We start from the raw sequence: 16,067 nt of genomic DNA on the forward strand, positions 1-16,067 counted from the left end.
TGACGAACTATTCTTTCTACTTTGTTAACCTTTGCCTGACCTTGATCACTCGTATTCTTAGGCATTGATATAAGTCTTATCTTATGAGAAATATGGTCTGTAACCCAGACAGAATTAAAATATATTGTTGCTACTCGGATTTGGAGTCAAATATATGGCTGCATCTGGGACTCCAATTGTAATATTACAACTGTCATGATTTCAGTTATGCTAGTTCTATCTTCTAAAATTGGGTGTCAAATATAGAAGGCTTTTAATTAAATAATGTCATTAAGTTCTAAGGCGTTGATGGCGTATTTTTTATTAAGTGACACTTTTTTGGACCAAGTAAGGTTATGTCAATTTGAACTTCTTCCCAGCAATCTTGAGAAACCAGCGATTAGCATTTGGTTGGTTAGGGTTTTTCAGAATGAATAATAAGCCTCTGTTACTATGAGCATGGAGAGTTTATGAGCCCTAGTGAAATCATGGTTAGATAAACAAACTAAATGAAGAATGTCAAAAAAAAAAAAAAAAAATCTATATTAGAATAAGTGTTAAATGTAAGAGTATTGCCAGTGGATTTATGCCTAACACCCAAGCCAAGTAATCTTTGGTGTTAAAACAACTTGGTGCAAAATGTAGACACAGAAAGCTAAAGAAAGTGGAAAGTGAAGGAGGAATTAACATGGTTCAATTTAATGACTTATATCCAAGCTCTCAATGGCTATATCTTTACTATAATGAATTGTGTTACAATGAATCCTAAGAAATGGATATATAGCATGGTTTTAAAAATCAACTTGGACAAAAAACCGAAAAAGGACTTGATTCTTGGTTTATACAGGTTGAACCACCAGTTTTATGGTTTTTATTAGACCAATTGAGGGTTAAGTTCCCAATTGTATTAGTCGGTACAATCTAGTTTTTAAAAATTAAAGGTGAAACTACGTTGTTAGTCCTTAAAATTGACCTAATGAGTGTTTTTGGTCCCTAAAGTTTCAAAAGTGAACGCTATTGATCTTTTTATTAATTGCTGTTAGTCTATTTGTTTACATGGCTAACTGAATAATGACTTGCCATTTTGTAAGTAACGTGAAACAATTTTTAATATCAACTTCATTGGACATGTTGAAAAGACAAACACATGAATGGAACCAAATCAAACCCAGTCTTCCCCAAATCAAAAACCAAACTCACCCATGACCCATGCCCTCCACCCTCTGGCGACGGCTCCTCCCCCATTTGGACCTCTGACAAGTTTTCAACCAAAGTGAGGGACAGTGAGACACCCCTCCCCCTTCGGGTTGTACGCATACCTGCTAACCCAAATCTGAATGGCATTGTTTGGCTGTTTAATTCACTGATTTAGAAAATATTTGGATGACCAAATCCACGAGACTATTACGTAAGACCAACCATAATTGCAATCCAACTGTAAAACTCTTCTCTTCCTCTCTCGTATATATCTTCCAACCATTTTATCTAATCTAAGAGCTTCCTTTGTTGAAAGAACAATTATCAAATTAACAAATCTATTAACAAATGCCAATCCAAATGAACCTTCAAAATATATACTTTTTTTTTTCACACTTTCTTTTCCTAGTCCGTTTGAAACCCATAAAAGCTCCTTACAAATCTCACCAGTTTCGAACCTAACATCATACACTAAACATTCTTCTCTTTTCTAATGGAGTAATTCATTTCTGTGTTTCTTATCTGTTGGTAAGTTTGTTCGCATTGGTTTCTTTGCTTTATGAATGTGTTTGGTTGCTCGGGAAATGTAAAGATTTGAACTTGGATTTTCTACTATTTGACAGCCAAAGGGGAGGAGATTTGATGGAGTTCCACATGGGGAAGGAGCCGCAAGAGGGTTTGGTTTTGGATCCGGGGAAGATTGGGTTTGATTTGGGTATATTCACTAAAAAATGCCAACTCATTATTCTGTTAGCCATGGAGACAAAAAAAACTAACAGCAGTTAGTAAAAGGACTAATAGCTATCACTTTTGAAACTTCAAGGACTAATAGTACTCAATTCAAATTTTAGGTACCAAAAGCACTCATTAGATAAACTTTAAGGACTAACAATGTAGTTTCGCCAAAATTACAACCATAATACACATGAGTTAACTCGAGGTTAAACTACACTAGTATGGGCATACAAAATATCTAGGCTTCTAGAGCCTTAACATTTTTTAACACACCCCCACAATATCTTTTTACACCACAATTACACATAAGGAATGAGATGCTTCCTTGAACCTATTAATGAGTTGGAGAGCCTATTTTGTCCTCAAAATTTAGGGGGAAAAATCTCACAATCTTGCAATTAATTAGTGTGCATTTGGATACAGCTTATTTTGTTAAAAACTGAAAACAATAAAAAATAATAATAATTTTTTTTTTTTCTGTTTATTACTGTTCAGCACTGTTCATTGGCCTAAAATCACTGTTCATGGCCAATGAACAGTGCATAACGCGCTGGACTTAAAAAAAAAGTTCCAAAACTTGCAAAACGCAGACGTAGCCGCACTACCCAAACGGACTTTTAGTGTATTTTATTACCTATTGTAAGCACAGCTCTTTTTTTAAAATTCATGTTTTACAACAAACGTAGCATGTATGATCCTTCTTTTGATGAATCAGAATATATATATGGTAAAAACGATAATTTTGACCTTATTGAGAGATTTTGTCCCTACAGCCTAGTGGATGAAAACTTTGAAGAAACAAATAATCCAAAGTAATTTCCCAAATTAAACTTGATGCTTCTGTTACTCTGTAGTCTGTAGGATCAGACAGCTTTAGTGAAATTATGAATGGCTAATTTTAGAAGGGGGGTCCCAACTCCAACTGAAGCATGATGAATGGTTAGGGCTTTTGCATGCAAATGAAAATCGCAATTGGCTTAATCCGGGAAAAAAAACCAAAACCAAAAACAAACAAAGAAAGTCACAAACACAATGGCCAATTGCCAATGGGAGTGAAGAAACTGACATGTGAACCCCACTCATATCATATGCGTCCACAGTAAAAGTATCTAATGCTATGAACAGTGCCATTTTTAATTTAAGGCCGTCTCGTAAGAATATCTAACTTTTTCTAGTTTTCTGCATTCTTGGGCAGATCCATTGAACAAGTTCGTATTCATAATTAAAGTCTAGACATTTTTAATTCATCATTCCCAAGCACCACGCATCTTTAAATATCACTACGAAATGAATGTGAGCTCTGCATAGTCCGAGGAAAAATATAAATCATGCTTGTCTTGACCTCAGTCACGACTTCGCGGTATTTTTTATAACCATGGATGGGAATGATTAAAAGTGGTGCGGCATGATAATGAAAATAGTAATCGGGAAAATGATGACATTTGGAAAAATATGAAAAAAACAGGGGGGGAAATAAAAGCTTTCTAAATGGAGATTCCATGGTTCTCCTTTTTTTCCCCTTTATGAAACAAGAAAAGAAAAAGGTTTAAGCAAAATTATTAACCAGCATAGTGCAACCTTATGAATTTGTAGACGAGTGTTATCCATTATTAGTATCAAAGCTAATCATATCAAATTGAACTCCACCAAAACTTGGTGATGTAGACCATACATTTTTTATTTTTATTTTTCCCTTTTAACCCATAAGATAAGATAGGAATTGAATCCATAACATTTGCTTTGATAATGGATGACAACAAAGTGGAGCGGGGTCAAGTTGAGGGTGTCATGTCCCCACTCTAGGACCAAAAAAAACCTATATAGGACAAGGGTATGACAGGTTTAATATATCTTTTCATTCTTAATGAGATGGCTTCAACGTTAATGAAATAAAGATAAAAGAAAAATGTGAGAATTAGTCATAAGAGTGCTAAAAGAGAGCAAACAAATGTTTTAGGGAAGAATAATATAATATGTACATATATAAATATTATCATAAATGAAACATATACAAATTAAATAACTTTTATAAATAATTTAAATGTATATTAAATAAAACATATATAAACGCATTCAAGTCAAGACAGGTTAGGAAAACTCGTCATGGTCCCGTTATCTCTTTAGGGCAAGAAAAATACATATGAGGCATGAGTTAAGCTGGAAGGGATATTTTTTCCATCCCTATTTGTGATTATTAATATTTAGAATCAAACTAAGACACACATTTTTTATTCGAGAACAAAAAATTGATTAGTTACACTAACTAAAACCCACCATTAAGTAACAAAACATCCATGCTAGATTAAATTAGGAATATTTTATGATAGATTTAACTGTGTTAGTTGGAACTAGGATGAGTTAAATTAGTTTAGTTTGAATAAGAATGAGTTATGAATTATTTTGTTGATAAATTTTATGGAGTTGAAGCTTATCAACTCATTGAAAGTTCATATATAATTTCTGATATGGTCAATGATGATTTTTCAAATTGCAAATTGTTAGTTAGTCTAATTAGAGATTACCCTCAGAGAAAACCAATTGTTTTCTTTAAAGTGATGATTTTGTCCATTTATGAGGTATCACTCATAACAATTGGTATCTAAGCCTGGGCATGAGCCCCCCATCTCTGATTAGCATCAAAGGCAACATGCTATGAATGGTATCACTAAGTTATTCAACGTGCTCAACATGTCACACCAATCACCTCGAGAAGAAAGAGAGAACTTGAAAGCTTATGCATGGGCAAACCATAAAAGGAATCGTGGCAATAGCAATGGAGGATTACAAATTACTAAAGTTAGTGTGACTAAAAACTAAAAAGTAGTTAAAACTTAAAAGGTCTTAAATAGTGGAAAAGAATAGTTGCCAAACAATAAAAGAAAAAGTTCCAGCCTCTATAGTCTATACCTTTATGTCGATCACTAGAAAAGTAAAATCATTGCAAAATAAAAACCCTAGAGAATCCAAGAGAAGGAAACATATCAAATACAAAAATGCGACATTTAAGAAAAAAAGGAATAGGAATATTTTATGATATGTTGGGTGGATAATGTTTTTAATTTGTTATGGTTGATTTAAATAAGTTGAGCTAGATTAAGAAAAAAAAATGTATGACATATTCAAATAAGTTAGTTTGGGTTAGGATGAGTTGAACAAGTTTGGATTTAGTATGATTAAATTTATTGATAAATTTTAAAAAATTGAAGTTTATCATCTCATTGAAAGTTCTTTAAATATAAATTTCTGGTGCAAAAGATAAATAAAGATGGTCATGAATTTTTCAATTAGAAATTGTTAACTATTCTTAGGTTTATGTTGAGAAGAACTTTGTTTATTTTTCAAGTGGTTTTTTTTTTTTTTATAATTATTATTATGGGTTATTTTGTTCATTTGTGAGAAGAAAACAATGGGATGTGGTTATAAGCTGTCATGATAATGAATATAATTGGTTCCACGTCAATAATCCAAAAAATAATAATAATAATAATAATGACTTATTTATATTATGTTTTAAAATTAACACCTTAATTTGTAAAAATTATTTAATAAATTCATAGTGTAGGGGTATTGGACTCGGGAGCTCATCATCCATGTATATATTGAGCCTAAGGCCCAAGCCAAGGAGGAGGGGTCGTCCGAGGAGGAGTAAACGTTATCCAGGGATTCCGTGTTAGTAAATGAAAAAGTTAGTTTTGATCATAATGACCCAGGAGGTTTGGTCGAAGATGAATGCCTCCTCGACTAACCAAAGCCGAGGTTAGTAAAGGCTGTCTGCCGTCCAAGGGAACGTTTCAGGAAGTTCTGTTGGTACAGGCAAGCATTGCAGAAACGTAAGACAGGGGGGAGTCCTAAAATATCTAAGGAGAAAGCTGTTACCACCGCATTAAATGCTCTGCAGCTAACTCTCTAGCCACATTAATGTGGAGGTGATATCTGAACAGTGGTTTTCAGCCTTACAGCTACTACTTAAAAACTTTAGGAATGTGCTAATAGGACAAGTATCAAACACTAACCATCTAGTTTGCACGTGGAGGGTAAAGATGAAAGGGGAAAAGAGTATAAAAGGAGAAGGAAGCAATGAGAGAAGGGGATCAAAAAATCAAGAAAAAAACACTGTAGCAATTAGAAATCAAATTTGTAATCAAACTTGTGAGAAATATATAAGAATTGATCTCCTCGAATTGTGCCGAGGACGATTTTCTTTAGTTTAAATCACTCTAGCTTCTTGTTCTTGTCATTTGAATCCACTTTACTTGTTGTCCAATTCATTTTAGCCCAGTTTTCCTACTCATTCTTTACAAATTCATTGTTTTGCGCTTTTTGGATCTAAATCCATCCATCTTTTGGGTTAGGGACTCAAATCTGGTCCTTTCACATAGGGCACGTTTGGTAGACTGTAATAATCACTATAATGTAACAGTTATTCCTATGATTTAGCTATTCAATAGTTTGGTTATGTTTTTATTACAGGGAATGGTCATTCCTTATGAATAGCTATTCTTTAAAATGAGGAATAATTATTCATCTCTAAAAGGGTTGTAATATCTATTCCTTAGTAGATGTAATAATTTATAACATTAATATATTTCCAAATAAATAAACTTTCCATATCCACCTAACAATTATAGAAATAAAAAATCATCAAAAAATAATTCATCTCTCTAAAATTAAAATTATATTATTTTCTAGGAAATATAATTGTATGAATGAGATATTTTCTAAAATAGATCATAAGTTTTATTCTAATGTTACAACTCACAACCAAACTAATGAATAGTTTTAGTTATTCAATTACAACATATTTTATTCCTGGTAATAAAGATTATCATTCCTGTTATAATCCACATTCAGTGTATCAAACATATCCATAGTATTAACTATTAAACTATTAATAACATTAAGCCTTTTTTAAATTTTTTGTTCTTTTGAATTTCATGATTCTTTCCTTTAAACTCCACCCTAAAAGCTATACCTCATTTTTTATTTTTCAATGCTCAAAACTCTTGAAAATTTGTTGCATCACTCCTTTTCTGTGTCTTTTTTTCTTTTTAATTTCATGGTCCATGCCCTCAAAACATCACGCTAAGATCGATGGCTACCTCATTATCTTTTTCGATTCTAAAAGCCCTTGAAATTTTGAAGATTGATCTCATCCACATACCTTCAACATCCCCACCAAACCATTAATTCACATCTGTGGATGTCCAATATATTCCGTCAAAAAAAATTTAGTGGTCACACTTCTAGCTACGATTATTTCAAATTTTCAATCATTAAATATTTTTCTGTAATCACCAAAATCTTAGCAATAGTTTTATCGTTCAAATCGTGGTTTTCGGTTTTTAATTGATCATCAATTCTTATGTAGCCTTTTTTTTTTGCATGCGAAATTACATAGCAATGGCTTGGAGTTGTGTCTAATATTGATTTTAGAGAAGATAAATTTAAAAAAAATAACGTTTCATGACAAATATGTATAATAAAATAAGATAAGATGAATTGGCTTATAATCGGTGCATCAACCGAATTAGTATTTGATTTATAATTGATGTGATGGAACTATATGCTTAATTAGGATAAATAAATTTCACAATCATGAAGATTGAAGTGTCTCTCATATCACAATCTTTTTAAATTTCTTATATAATGAATGGATTTTATAATCATGTTAATGTTTTAAAAATCATGTCACTCTCAATCTTAATTTCAATTGTTTTTACAAAACACCCAAGGTAGCTTTCATAGAAGTTCATACTTCATACTTTCCACCACCGAATATTCCATATTATAATATTTTTGTACCATCAACCACGTCCTCGTTTCAGATATGTACCACTAAAATATTATCCAGAAAAGATAAAATCACGATCTCGAATCCTATCCTAAAAAAAATAATAAAAAAATCAAAATCAAAATCATGAACAAAACAAAAGGGAAACGATATTTATTGCAAACTAAATATTACATATTTAATGACAATAAATAAGATAAGATTCAATTACAAGAATAAATTGTTACCAACACCAACTTGGAAAGGACACATAATGAAAGTCACTCTCTTCTGGTCTAGCAAAGAAAAAAAACCAGCTAGCCATGGTAGAGAATTACATCATATTAACATAAATTTTGCTTTTGTACCCTCAAATTAACTAACCCCAAATCCTAAAGAGTAGCCCTGCAATTGCCAAAAATTCCATTGCAGTAGCTACACCTAAACCTCACTAACATAGACACATGTAGAGACTAAACCCACCAAAACCCAAAAATACAAAAATAAAAAAAAATTACAATTAGACAGATTACACATAATAAACATATGACATAGGAAAATTTTAAGATAGAATAGCAGCCCAATCAATCTCAGATGGGTATTTCTCCAACATGAAATTATCCGAACCAATTTCCCACTCTGGCTCATTGGAATCCGGGAACGTGAGATCCGAAAAAGGTGAAGACCCGACCGACCCGTCACTCTCGGTTATAACCGATGACGTGGATGTAATCTCCACCTTACAACAATTCTCCGAAACCTTGGACTCCACCACCACTTCCTCCTCCTCCTCCTCCTCTTGTTTCTTCTTCTTCTTCAGCTCGGCTTCGGCTTCGGCTTTCTTCGACTTCTTACTCTGCTTCTCTGTCTTCGGCGGCGCGTTAGCCAAGCTTTCACAAATGGCTTGGAGCTTAGCGTCCACCGAGGAATGGAGAGGCTGGTACTCACCGAAATCGCCGCCTACGCAAGAGCCATGGTGACGAAGGTTTGGGAAGTTGAGCCTGGCAAAGTCTCCACGTAGCTTGTAAGCTGCTTTGTCGTAAGCCAAAGCTGCTTCTTCGGCTGTGTCGAAGGTACCGAGCCAGAGCCGAGTTCGGTTCTTTGGTAGCCGAATCTCAGCGACCCATTTGCCCCAATGTCGCTGCCTGACCCCTCTGTAAAGCTTCGTTGGTTTTGGAGGGGAACCCACTTGCTTCATTGGGATAGGTTTGGGACTCAAAAAACTGAGGGTATTTGAAGAACAAGAACCATGCTGTGGCTGTTGATTTTGTGGGTAAAAGTGTTGGCTTTGGAGGTGGATCTGGGTTTGGATCTGGTGGATCTGAGATGGGGTTAGGTGGTTTAGCCCAATTGAACCCGGTTGCTCGAAACCTATAAGGTTTTGAGTCGAGAACCCGTCTGAAAACATGTGGGTCATCGAGGTGGAGCAACCATCTGGGTATGAAGAAGAGGGCTGAGTTTGGGTTGGGACTGAGGGAGAGAAAGAAAGATAGTTGTAAGGAGGAGAAGAGAGAGGAGGTGGTGAGGAAGAAGAAGAAGAAGAAGTAAGAAATGGAGACTGGGTTTCAGAGGGAGAGCTTGTTGTGGGTGTTGAGGAAGTACTTTTCATAAAAGGTTCAAGTGCTTCCATTAGCTCACCCCCGAAGGGTACTGATGACTGAAGAGCTCTGCTACTGTAGTAATCCATTGTAGCTGCCATGCCTTCAAAACACTCAGGAATATTTAATTAGACAAAACAAAGAAGAAAATAACACCAACCTGGTTCTTATCAAAATTAAAGAACAGGTATTGGTTTCAAACACAAACCAGAAAATCAAAATCAAAATCAAAATAGAACCTTTTTCTACAAAGAAAGATCAAAGAGGTTTAAAATAGACAACCTCTTGTAAACCTTTTTTAAGAAGCCTAAAAAACCAACCTTGAGGGAACCAAAAATTAACCCTCCAAGCTGATTCAAAGAAAAATAAAAAAAATAAAAATTAGAAAAACTAAAAACCCACCTAAAATTTACTAGAAATTAAAGAGAAAAGTTTTTTTTTTTTTTTTTTTTTAATAATTAAAAACCTGGATCTCGATTCTGAAAACACCTGGCTTTCGAAAATCCTTCTAAGTTTGCTTTTTTTGCATTCCCAAAACAAACCCAAAAATCAAAACTTGAAAGACAGATGATTAACAGAAAGGGATTCAGAGAAGCGGGGTGATTCAGAGGGGGGGAGTAAGAAGAAGATGAGAAAGAAAACCAAAACACTCAGAAACACTCTTTTTTTTTTTTTTTTTTTCTGCTCTCAGTTTTTTTTCTCAGTGAATATCTCTCAACCTCACTTTGTTTTTGCTGCTTGAGCTAGCTCCTTTGCCCTCTTATATAGTGGAGTCCTGGTCCTTAGTTATCTCAGATTATTTTAACCTAAATCTTAATTATCTCACTCTAAACCACACTTACACTATTAAAATTGTAGCGTCCATTAACCAAAAAAAAAAAAAAAAAAATTGTAGCGTCCTCCTCGCGTTTAGCCAGCTACGATTCATGACGCGAGCATTTTCAAGTTGACGATCTATGACCAATAGCGTTGTTACACGTACATGGGTCTTGTTCAAAAACCGACACCTGTCCTAGTGAAACCGTCAGGTGTCAGTGGTCCAAGAGACTTAATTTGTCCGAAGTTTCTTGACTACATTAACATGTAGAAGTGCGTTCACACCGGCGATTCCTTTTGGTTGTTGGAATGTTAAATGCATTGGTTTTGCTTTCCCTTTCCCTTTTGAAAATCGTAACACGGTGCACTGCACTTTGCACGTTTCACACTTTTTTACTGTTTTCACTTGCTTTAGCTTTTCAATTCATTAACAAGTGTACCAAAACAAAATACACTTTTTTTTTTTATTCAGCAAAAACAAAATACACCGTTTTTGTCTCATTTACGCATAACTTATAGTTCACGTTACAAGGTGTAGCAAAAATTTTATATTTTAGGCAAGATATGAATTAGAATGGAGGGACACTTTATTTGGATTGTCGTATCAGTATCGTAATGGTGTCTTAATTAATGTATCATGTTATAATTTTTTTTTTAAATTGTTTGTTTCACCATATCATACCCATACTTGTATCCGAATCCATGTTTGTGTCTGTGTCAGTATTCGAGTTTCCTAGGATATAAATTGCATCATTTAAATTTGATTGAAATTCATTTTAGTACTCTGACTTTATTTTCATTTAATTGAGTTCTTTAAATTTCAATTCTATTAAATTTTAAGCTTTTCTGTCCAATTTTGTTAAAATTTTGATATTAAAAAAATTTATTTTCACATTAAAATATATACATATATATAATTAATAAAATATTTATAGATTTCTTATATGAGAATTGTTTTTCGAAAAATATTTTTTCATTAGTTAATTGCATATTTAACAACAATTTTTTTAATGGAATTAGACAAATGACTTGAATTAAATAAATTTAAAATTTAGAAAACTTAATTGAATAAAACTAAAGTTATAAGATTGAAATGAATTTCAATCAGTCAAAATTAGTTAATTGCACTTTCTAAGTTTGACTGAAGTTTGGATTTTAGTATATATTATTTTTCATTAACTGGAGATTTAAAATTTAGAACTTATATAAAATACTATTTTTTTTTTCTTTTCGTTATAAATATTAGACATGATATAATATAAAATCTTATCCGCACATTTCAATCAAACTTAGATGATACAATTTACCTTTTAACCTATATTTTATTATGGTCATGCTCTTGCATTTTTTATTAACTAAAGATTTAAAATTTACAATTTATATAAAATACTGCTTTTCTTTTTGTTATAAATATTAGAAATGATATAATATAAAAATCCTATCCACACGATGAAATGGTGAAGTTTTTTTTTTTTTTTTTTTTTTTTGAGAATCAAGGTGAAGCGAAGTTGATAGAGGGCTTCTGATCTAAAAATGAGTTCCCCACATCTTCCATCTTGGGTTTGACTAATTGAAAGAACATTTTTTTAGATAGCTAGAGTATGACAGCCGCTCCATTTGAGCATTTATATTGCGTTACTCATTGGACTACTCTAATTCAAATTTTTCATTTCAAATTCAACAAAAAAAATAATAATAATAATTGAGTCAAATGTGAGATGCATTTGAAAATGAGTAACTATAAAATGCAAAAAGTAGTTTCTTAAGTTAAGTCTTGCTTAAAAGTTTGGCTAGGCCACCGCACACCCTTGGTGCGATAGTCACTCCATAAATATAAGTGCTTGGGGGGTGTGGAGGGTAAGAGCCGGGGTTCAAGTCTCCAGGAGGGAGTTTCACACACATATACACTTAGATTAGGCTATAATGGAATTCTATATTGTATATAAAAAAAAAAAAAAAAAAAATTGAATGGGTTGAATATGGTCCAATTCTCTTCTCTTGGTTCGTGATAAAGAATATGATCCTTTATATATATATATATATATATATATATATATATATTATTTTTTGCAATAAGTGGGAAAAGGAATCTGAAGCAAAGGAACTATAAGAGCTTATCTTTGAGAAAAGTTTTTTTTGGTTAAAAAAAAAAAAAAAAACTTTTATCCTCACATCTTTGAGAAAAGTTGACCCATAATGAGAAGCCTCTAAAATAAAAATATAAAATAATAGCAAAAGCTCATTAAATTCACTCATTAATTAATAATGACAAACATCTTATCCTCACATCTTATCCTCCCTGCAGTGTAACTCTCTGTATGCTTTGGCGTTTTTTATAAGCCCTCCTTTCCGATAAATACTTCACAAACTAAAGTGACAACAATTAACTATACAAATCTAATAAAAGCCTTATTGCTTAACAGGTATATTATTGTGTTTTTAATGGTGTAGTAGAAGCATTCATGATTTAAATTTCTCACTCAAACAATTAAATTTTAAAATAAAAATATACCAATTATCAAATTAGCTTAAGAGTAATCTTTTATCATTTTTATTTAAAAAGATCCACACATTGTTCACGACACTTCATTCAACCACAATGATTCCTCTATATTTCCTTAATATCATTACTCCTTAATCTTGTTACTTCTATCCCAAGCTTCTACTAATAGAAAAACTACTCTCTCTCTCTCTCTCTCTGAATTTTTTTGAAAAGTTGATGTAGTTTTTTTTTTTATTTTTTTCTTTTTAATGTAGTTAACTTGATTTAATATGTCAAAGATCCATAATCGACCCCAAATTTTGGACTAAAACTTTGTTGTTGTAAATATTAAAGTAACCTTTTTAATGTTGCTTAAATTATTTTTTATTGTCATTAAGTAAACAATCTATTAGCTACCTTAATATTTTATCGTGAGATAGATGGCAACAAAAATAAAATTAAAATTATTTCAAAAATTCAAGTTGCTCAAGTGAAATAAGAAAAAAAAAAATGAAAACATGACAAGTGATGATTTGCCACAAATAAAAAATAAATATCATGTTAACAAATGCTCTTAGGGAATTTGTTATTAGACAATTTTAGGAAATATTTTATATTTATAAAAAAAAATAGTTTTCATATAAAATTTTTTAAAATATTTCTTACACTAATATTCAGTTAATTTTTTCCAAAAAAAAAATAAGGCTACGAAAATGGTCAACATCATTTAACCCGAAACCCAAAAAAAAAGGTAATTAATTAAGTTGGGTCACGCTGACATGGACTCAAAAAGTTCAAGAATCCAAAGCCAAGTGACCCCGACAACCGCTTGATGAAAAAGAGGCCCCACCTAAAATGATCTGACGACATGATGACCATATCCTACGTCGGAGATGGTCCATGTCTACGAGGAACCCACGTTAACAAAAGGCACCAAATAATACTCTCACTTTGGGGCAAAACCGTGGGATGACACTGACAGTCTCAAAAACCAAAATGAACAGTTTAAACCATGGTTTAATTTCGTTGACCCTAGTTTGGTTACGGCGGGCGGGGGTTACGGCGCAAGATAGCATCAAGTGGGCATGTCACGTCACGTGCGAGGAGGACGACAAGCTCTACTATTGCGGCGCCGGATGCTGCAAGATACACCCTTGGATCTTGCGGATCGTGTGATCGATCGGGACATTACTCATTGACCCACGCGCGGCGCATAACAAAAGAGAATCCCCTTCTCATTTGTTAGAAAGATTAACAAATTACGCATCAAAATTGGAAGAGTATTTCTTGATAAAGACCGGGGACTAATCTTCTTGATTGATATAAACGAGCAAGAAGGCAAGAAGCAGTATTATTGAATCTTTATATTAATAATTTAATAAAATTGAATCCATTAATTTTAAAATAAATAAATAAAATTATAGAGCTATATTAAGAGAAATTATTGTATATTCTCGAAGTACCATAAATGCATACTCCCTCCTCTCACATGAATGGTGAATCACACTAATTAAATTTATGGTGGGACTCACTATTCATATGAGAGGAGGGAGTACGCATTTATGATACTCTGGAAGTACCTAATAATTTTTCATTAATATGTGCACTTATGATAATTGAAAATAAGTTATATAAAAAAAAAAATTTATACATATTCAAAGATATTAAAAAAAAAAAAAAAGTTTGATACTATTTTTATGGAAAATATAAAAAATTGTTAAAAAGTTAATTGTTTTATTTCTTTTCTCATTCAAATTTTCTTAAAATATTTCACTAAAAATACCTTTGGAACATCTGTTAACTTTTCTCTAAATTATATATATATTTTTTTAAGAGTAGAATTTTTTAAGAATTATGGAGGGAAAATTTTTATAATTAACCAATCCATAAGTAAACATTCCACCACATTTAAAATAAATCCATGTTAGAATGATTAAATGAGATATAAAACGGTTTTAAGTAAATAAGACAATTTATTTGTTTAAAATGTTTTTTTTATGCCACATTTTTTTTTTCAAATAGTTCAATTATAAAATGTGTAAGGACTAAATTTGGATTGGACCCCGTATAGGATTGGGTTTTAGTCCAACAAGCCCAAACAATAAATTTGTAGAGCGTGGGTGAAAGAACTAGTTCTATTTTAGGAGAAAGACAATAATAGTTGCCAATTTAAGAGCATTAAACACAAATAAGATAAGGAAATCTGCCCTCAGCATGGCCTGAGGAACTATATTATAATGTCTTGTTGATGAACAAAGTTACGAGAGTTCAAAGTATTATTACAAGGATCTCTTGGTTTTTTTCCAATCCCCTTTCTTTAGGGCACCTTCCCATACTATATACTGCAATCTTGGTATCATCTATACCATACACATGTAGGTTAGATTCTAAAAACTCCTTCTTGTCCCATCCAACACCTCCCAGAACCATCAACTAATAGCTGTAAGGTTGTTTAACCACTGTTCAGGTATCACCTCCACATTAATGCGGCCAAAAAGTTAGTTGGGAGGCATTTAATGTGAAAGTAGCAGTTTTTGAAGATATTTGTTACCTCCCTTTGCTCATCCCTTATCCAATGTCCGACTCCTAGTTGTGATGCAACCTTGAAGAATGTCCAAGATGATAAGATGTTCTTACTGACCTCGGAACTCCGTTTCCGAGATAACTTTTCTCCTCGGACATATTTTGGACTATCACATACAATCTTTGTTTCTTCTTCTTATACCATTCCCACTATAACTTTACTTGACCATCCTTGGATTGGTTAATATCCTTGGATTGGGCCATAGGCCTAATTCATATTGTTTTAATTGTACGTTCTAGATAATTAGCCCCCACAAAATATAATAACAAACTGAGAAGTTTTAAATTTTATTTCTCCTAAAATAAAATGGGGGTTCAGCTTGGGTTGAAGCACTAATGCATTGAACTTGACACAATGTAAACAATTTAGAAAAATAAAAATGATCACATATCACCATTATATGAGATTTAATATAGTTTAATATTCAAGAGAACTTGATCTAAGCATCACTCATCAAATAGAGAATTAGAACCATAACCTTCTTTATTTGTAAGAAAGTATCTCATAAGACTATTTCTTGAGATGAATCGTAGTCACATTGAATAAAAAAAAAAAATCGTAGTCACATGTTTTGTCGAGACGTAAGATAGGGATCACGCTTTAGGAGCTGGCGTTGGCAGTGAAATGACGGAGGGCGCACGATTTTCTTTAGGTGGAACTATTTTGTGTGCTCGTGAGCAGGTGAAATTAAGAGTGAACTGGGTGACTAGACCCGGGAGTGTTTGTTAGGTTAGGTTAGTTGACCAAATTGGGTTGAGAGAATCCGGAATGAATTTTGGGCCATGTCCGAAGGGAACGTGGAGCCGCAATTTTCAAACAATTGAGTCATGTGTTTCCTCAAAGTCACGTTGTATTCTAAAATTCAAAGCTCCATCATTAATCTATACGACTAGAAGCAGTATTATT

At 32.7% G+C, this 16,067-nt stretch overlaps 1 protein-coding gene across 1 annotated transcript; it reads right to left on the bottom strand.

Moving 5' to 3' along the window:
- Positions 1-7,953: 7,953 nt before the first annotated feature.
- On the bottom strand, positions 7,954-10,020 carry LOC126710507 (ethylene-responsive transcription factor RAP2-4-like). Its single transcript, XM_050410991.1, has one exon. It carries the CDS (start codon positions 9,378-9,380, stop codon positions 8,244-8,246), a length of 1,137 nt encoding a protein of 378 aa, XP_050266948.1. The 5' UTR covers positions 9,381-10,020; the 3' UTR covers positions 7,954-8,243.
- Positions 10,021-16,067: the final 6,047 nt, after the last annotated feature.

The sequence above is a fragment of the Quercus robur genome, chromosome 12, assembly GCF_932294415.1.
Source record: "Quercus robur chromosome 12, dhQueRobu3.1, whole genome shotgun sequence".
Classification (NCBI taxonomy): Eukaryota; Viridiplantae; Streptophyta; class Magnoliopsida; order Fagales; family Fagaceae; genus Quercus; species Quercus robur.

Bases quoted from the DNA above. Each gene is read 5' to 3' on its own strand.
- LOC126710507 (XM_050410991.1), bottom strand. From the start codon at position 9,380: ATGGCAGCTACAATGGATTACTACAGTAGCAGAGCTCTTCAGTCATCA.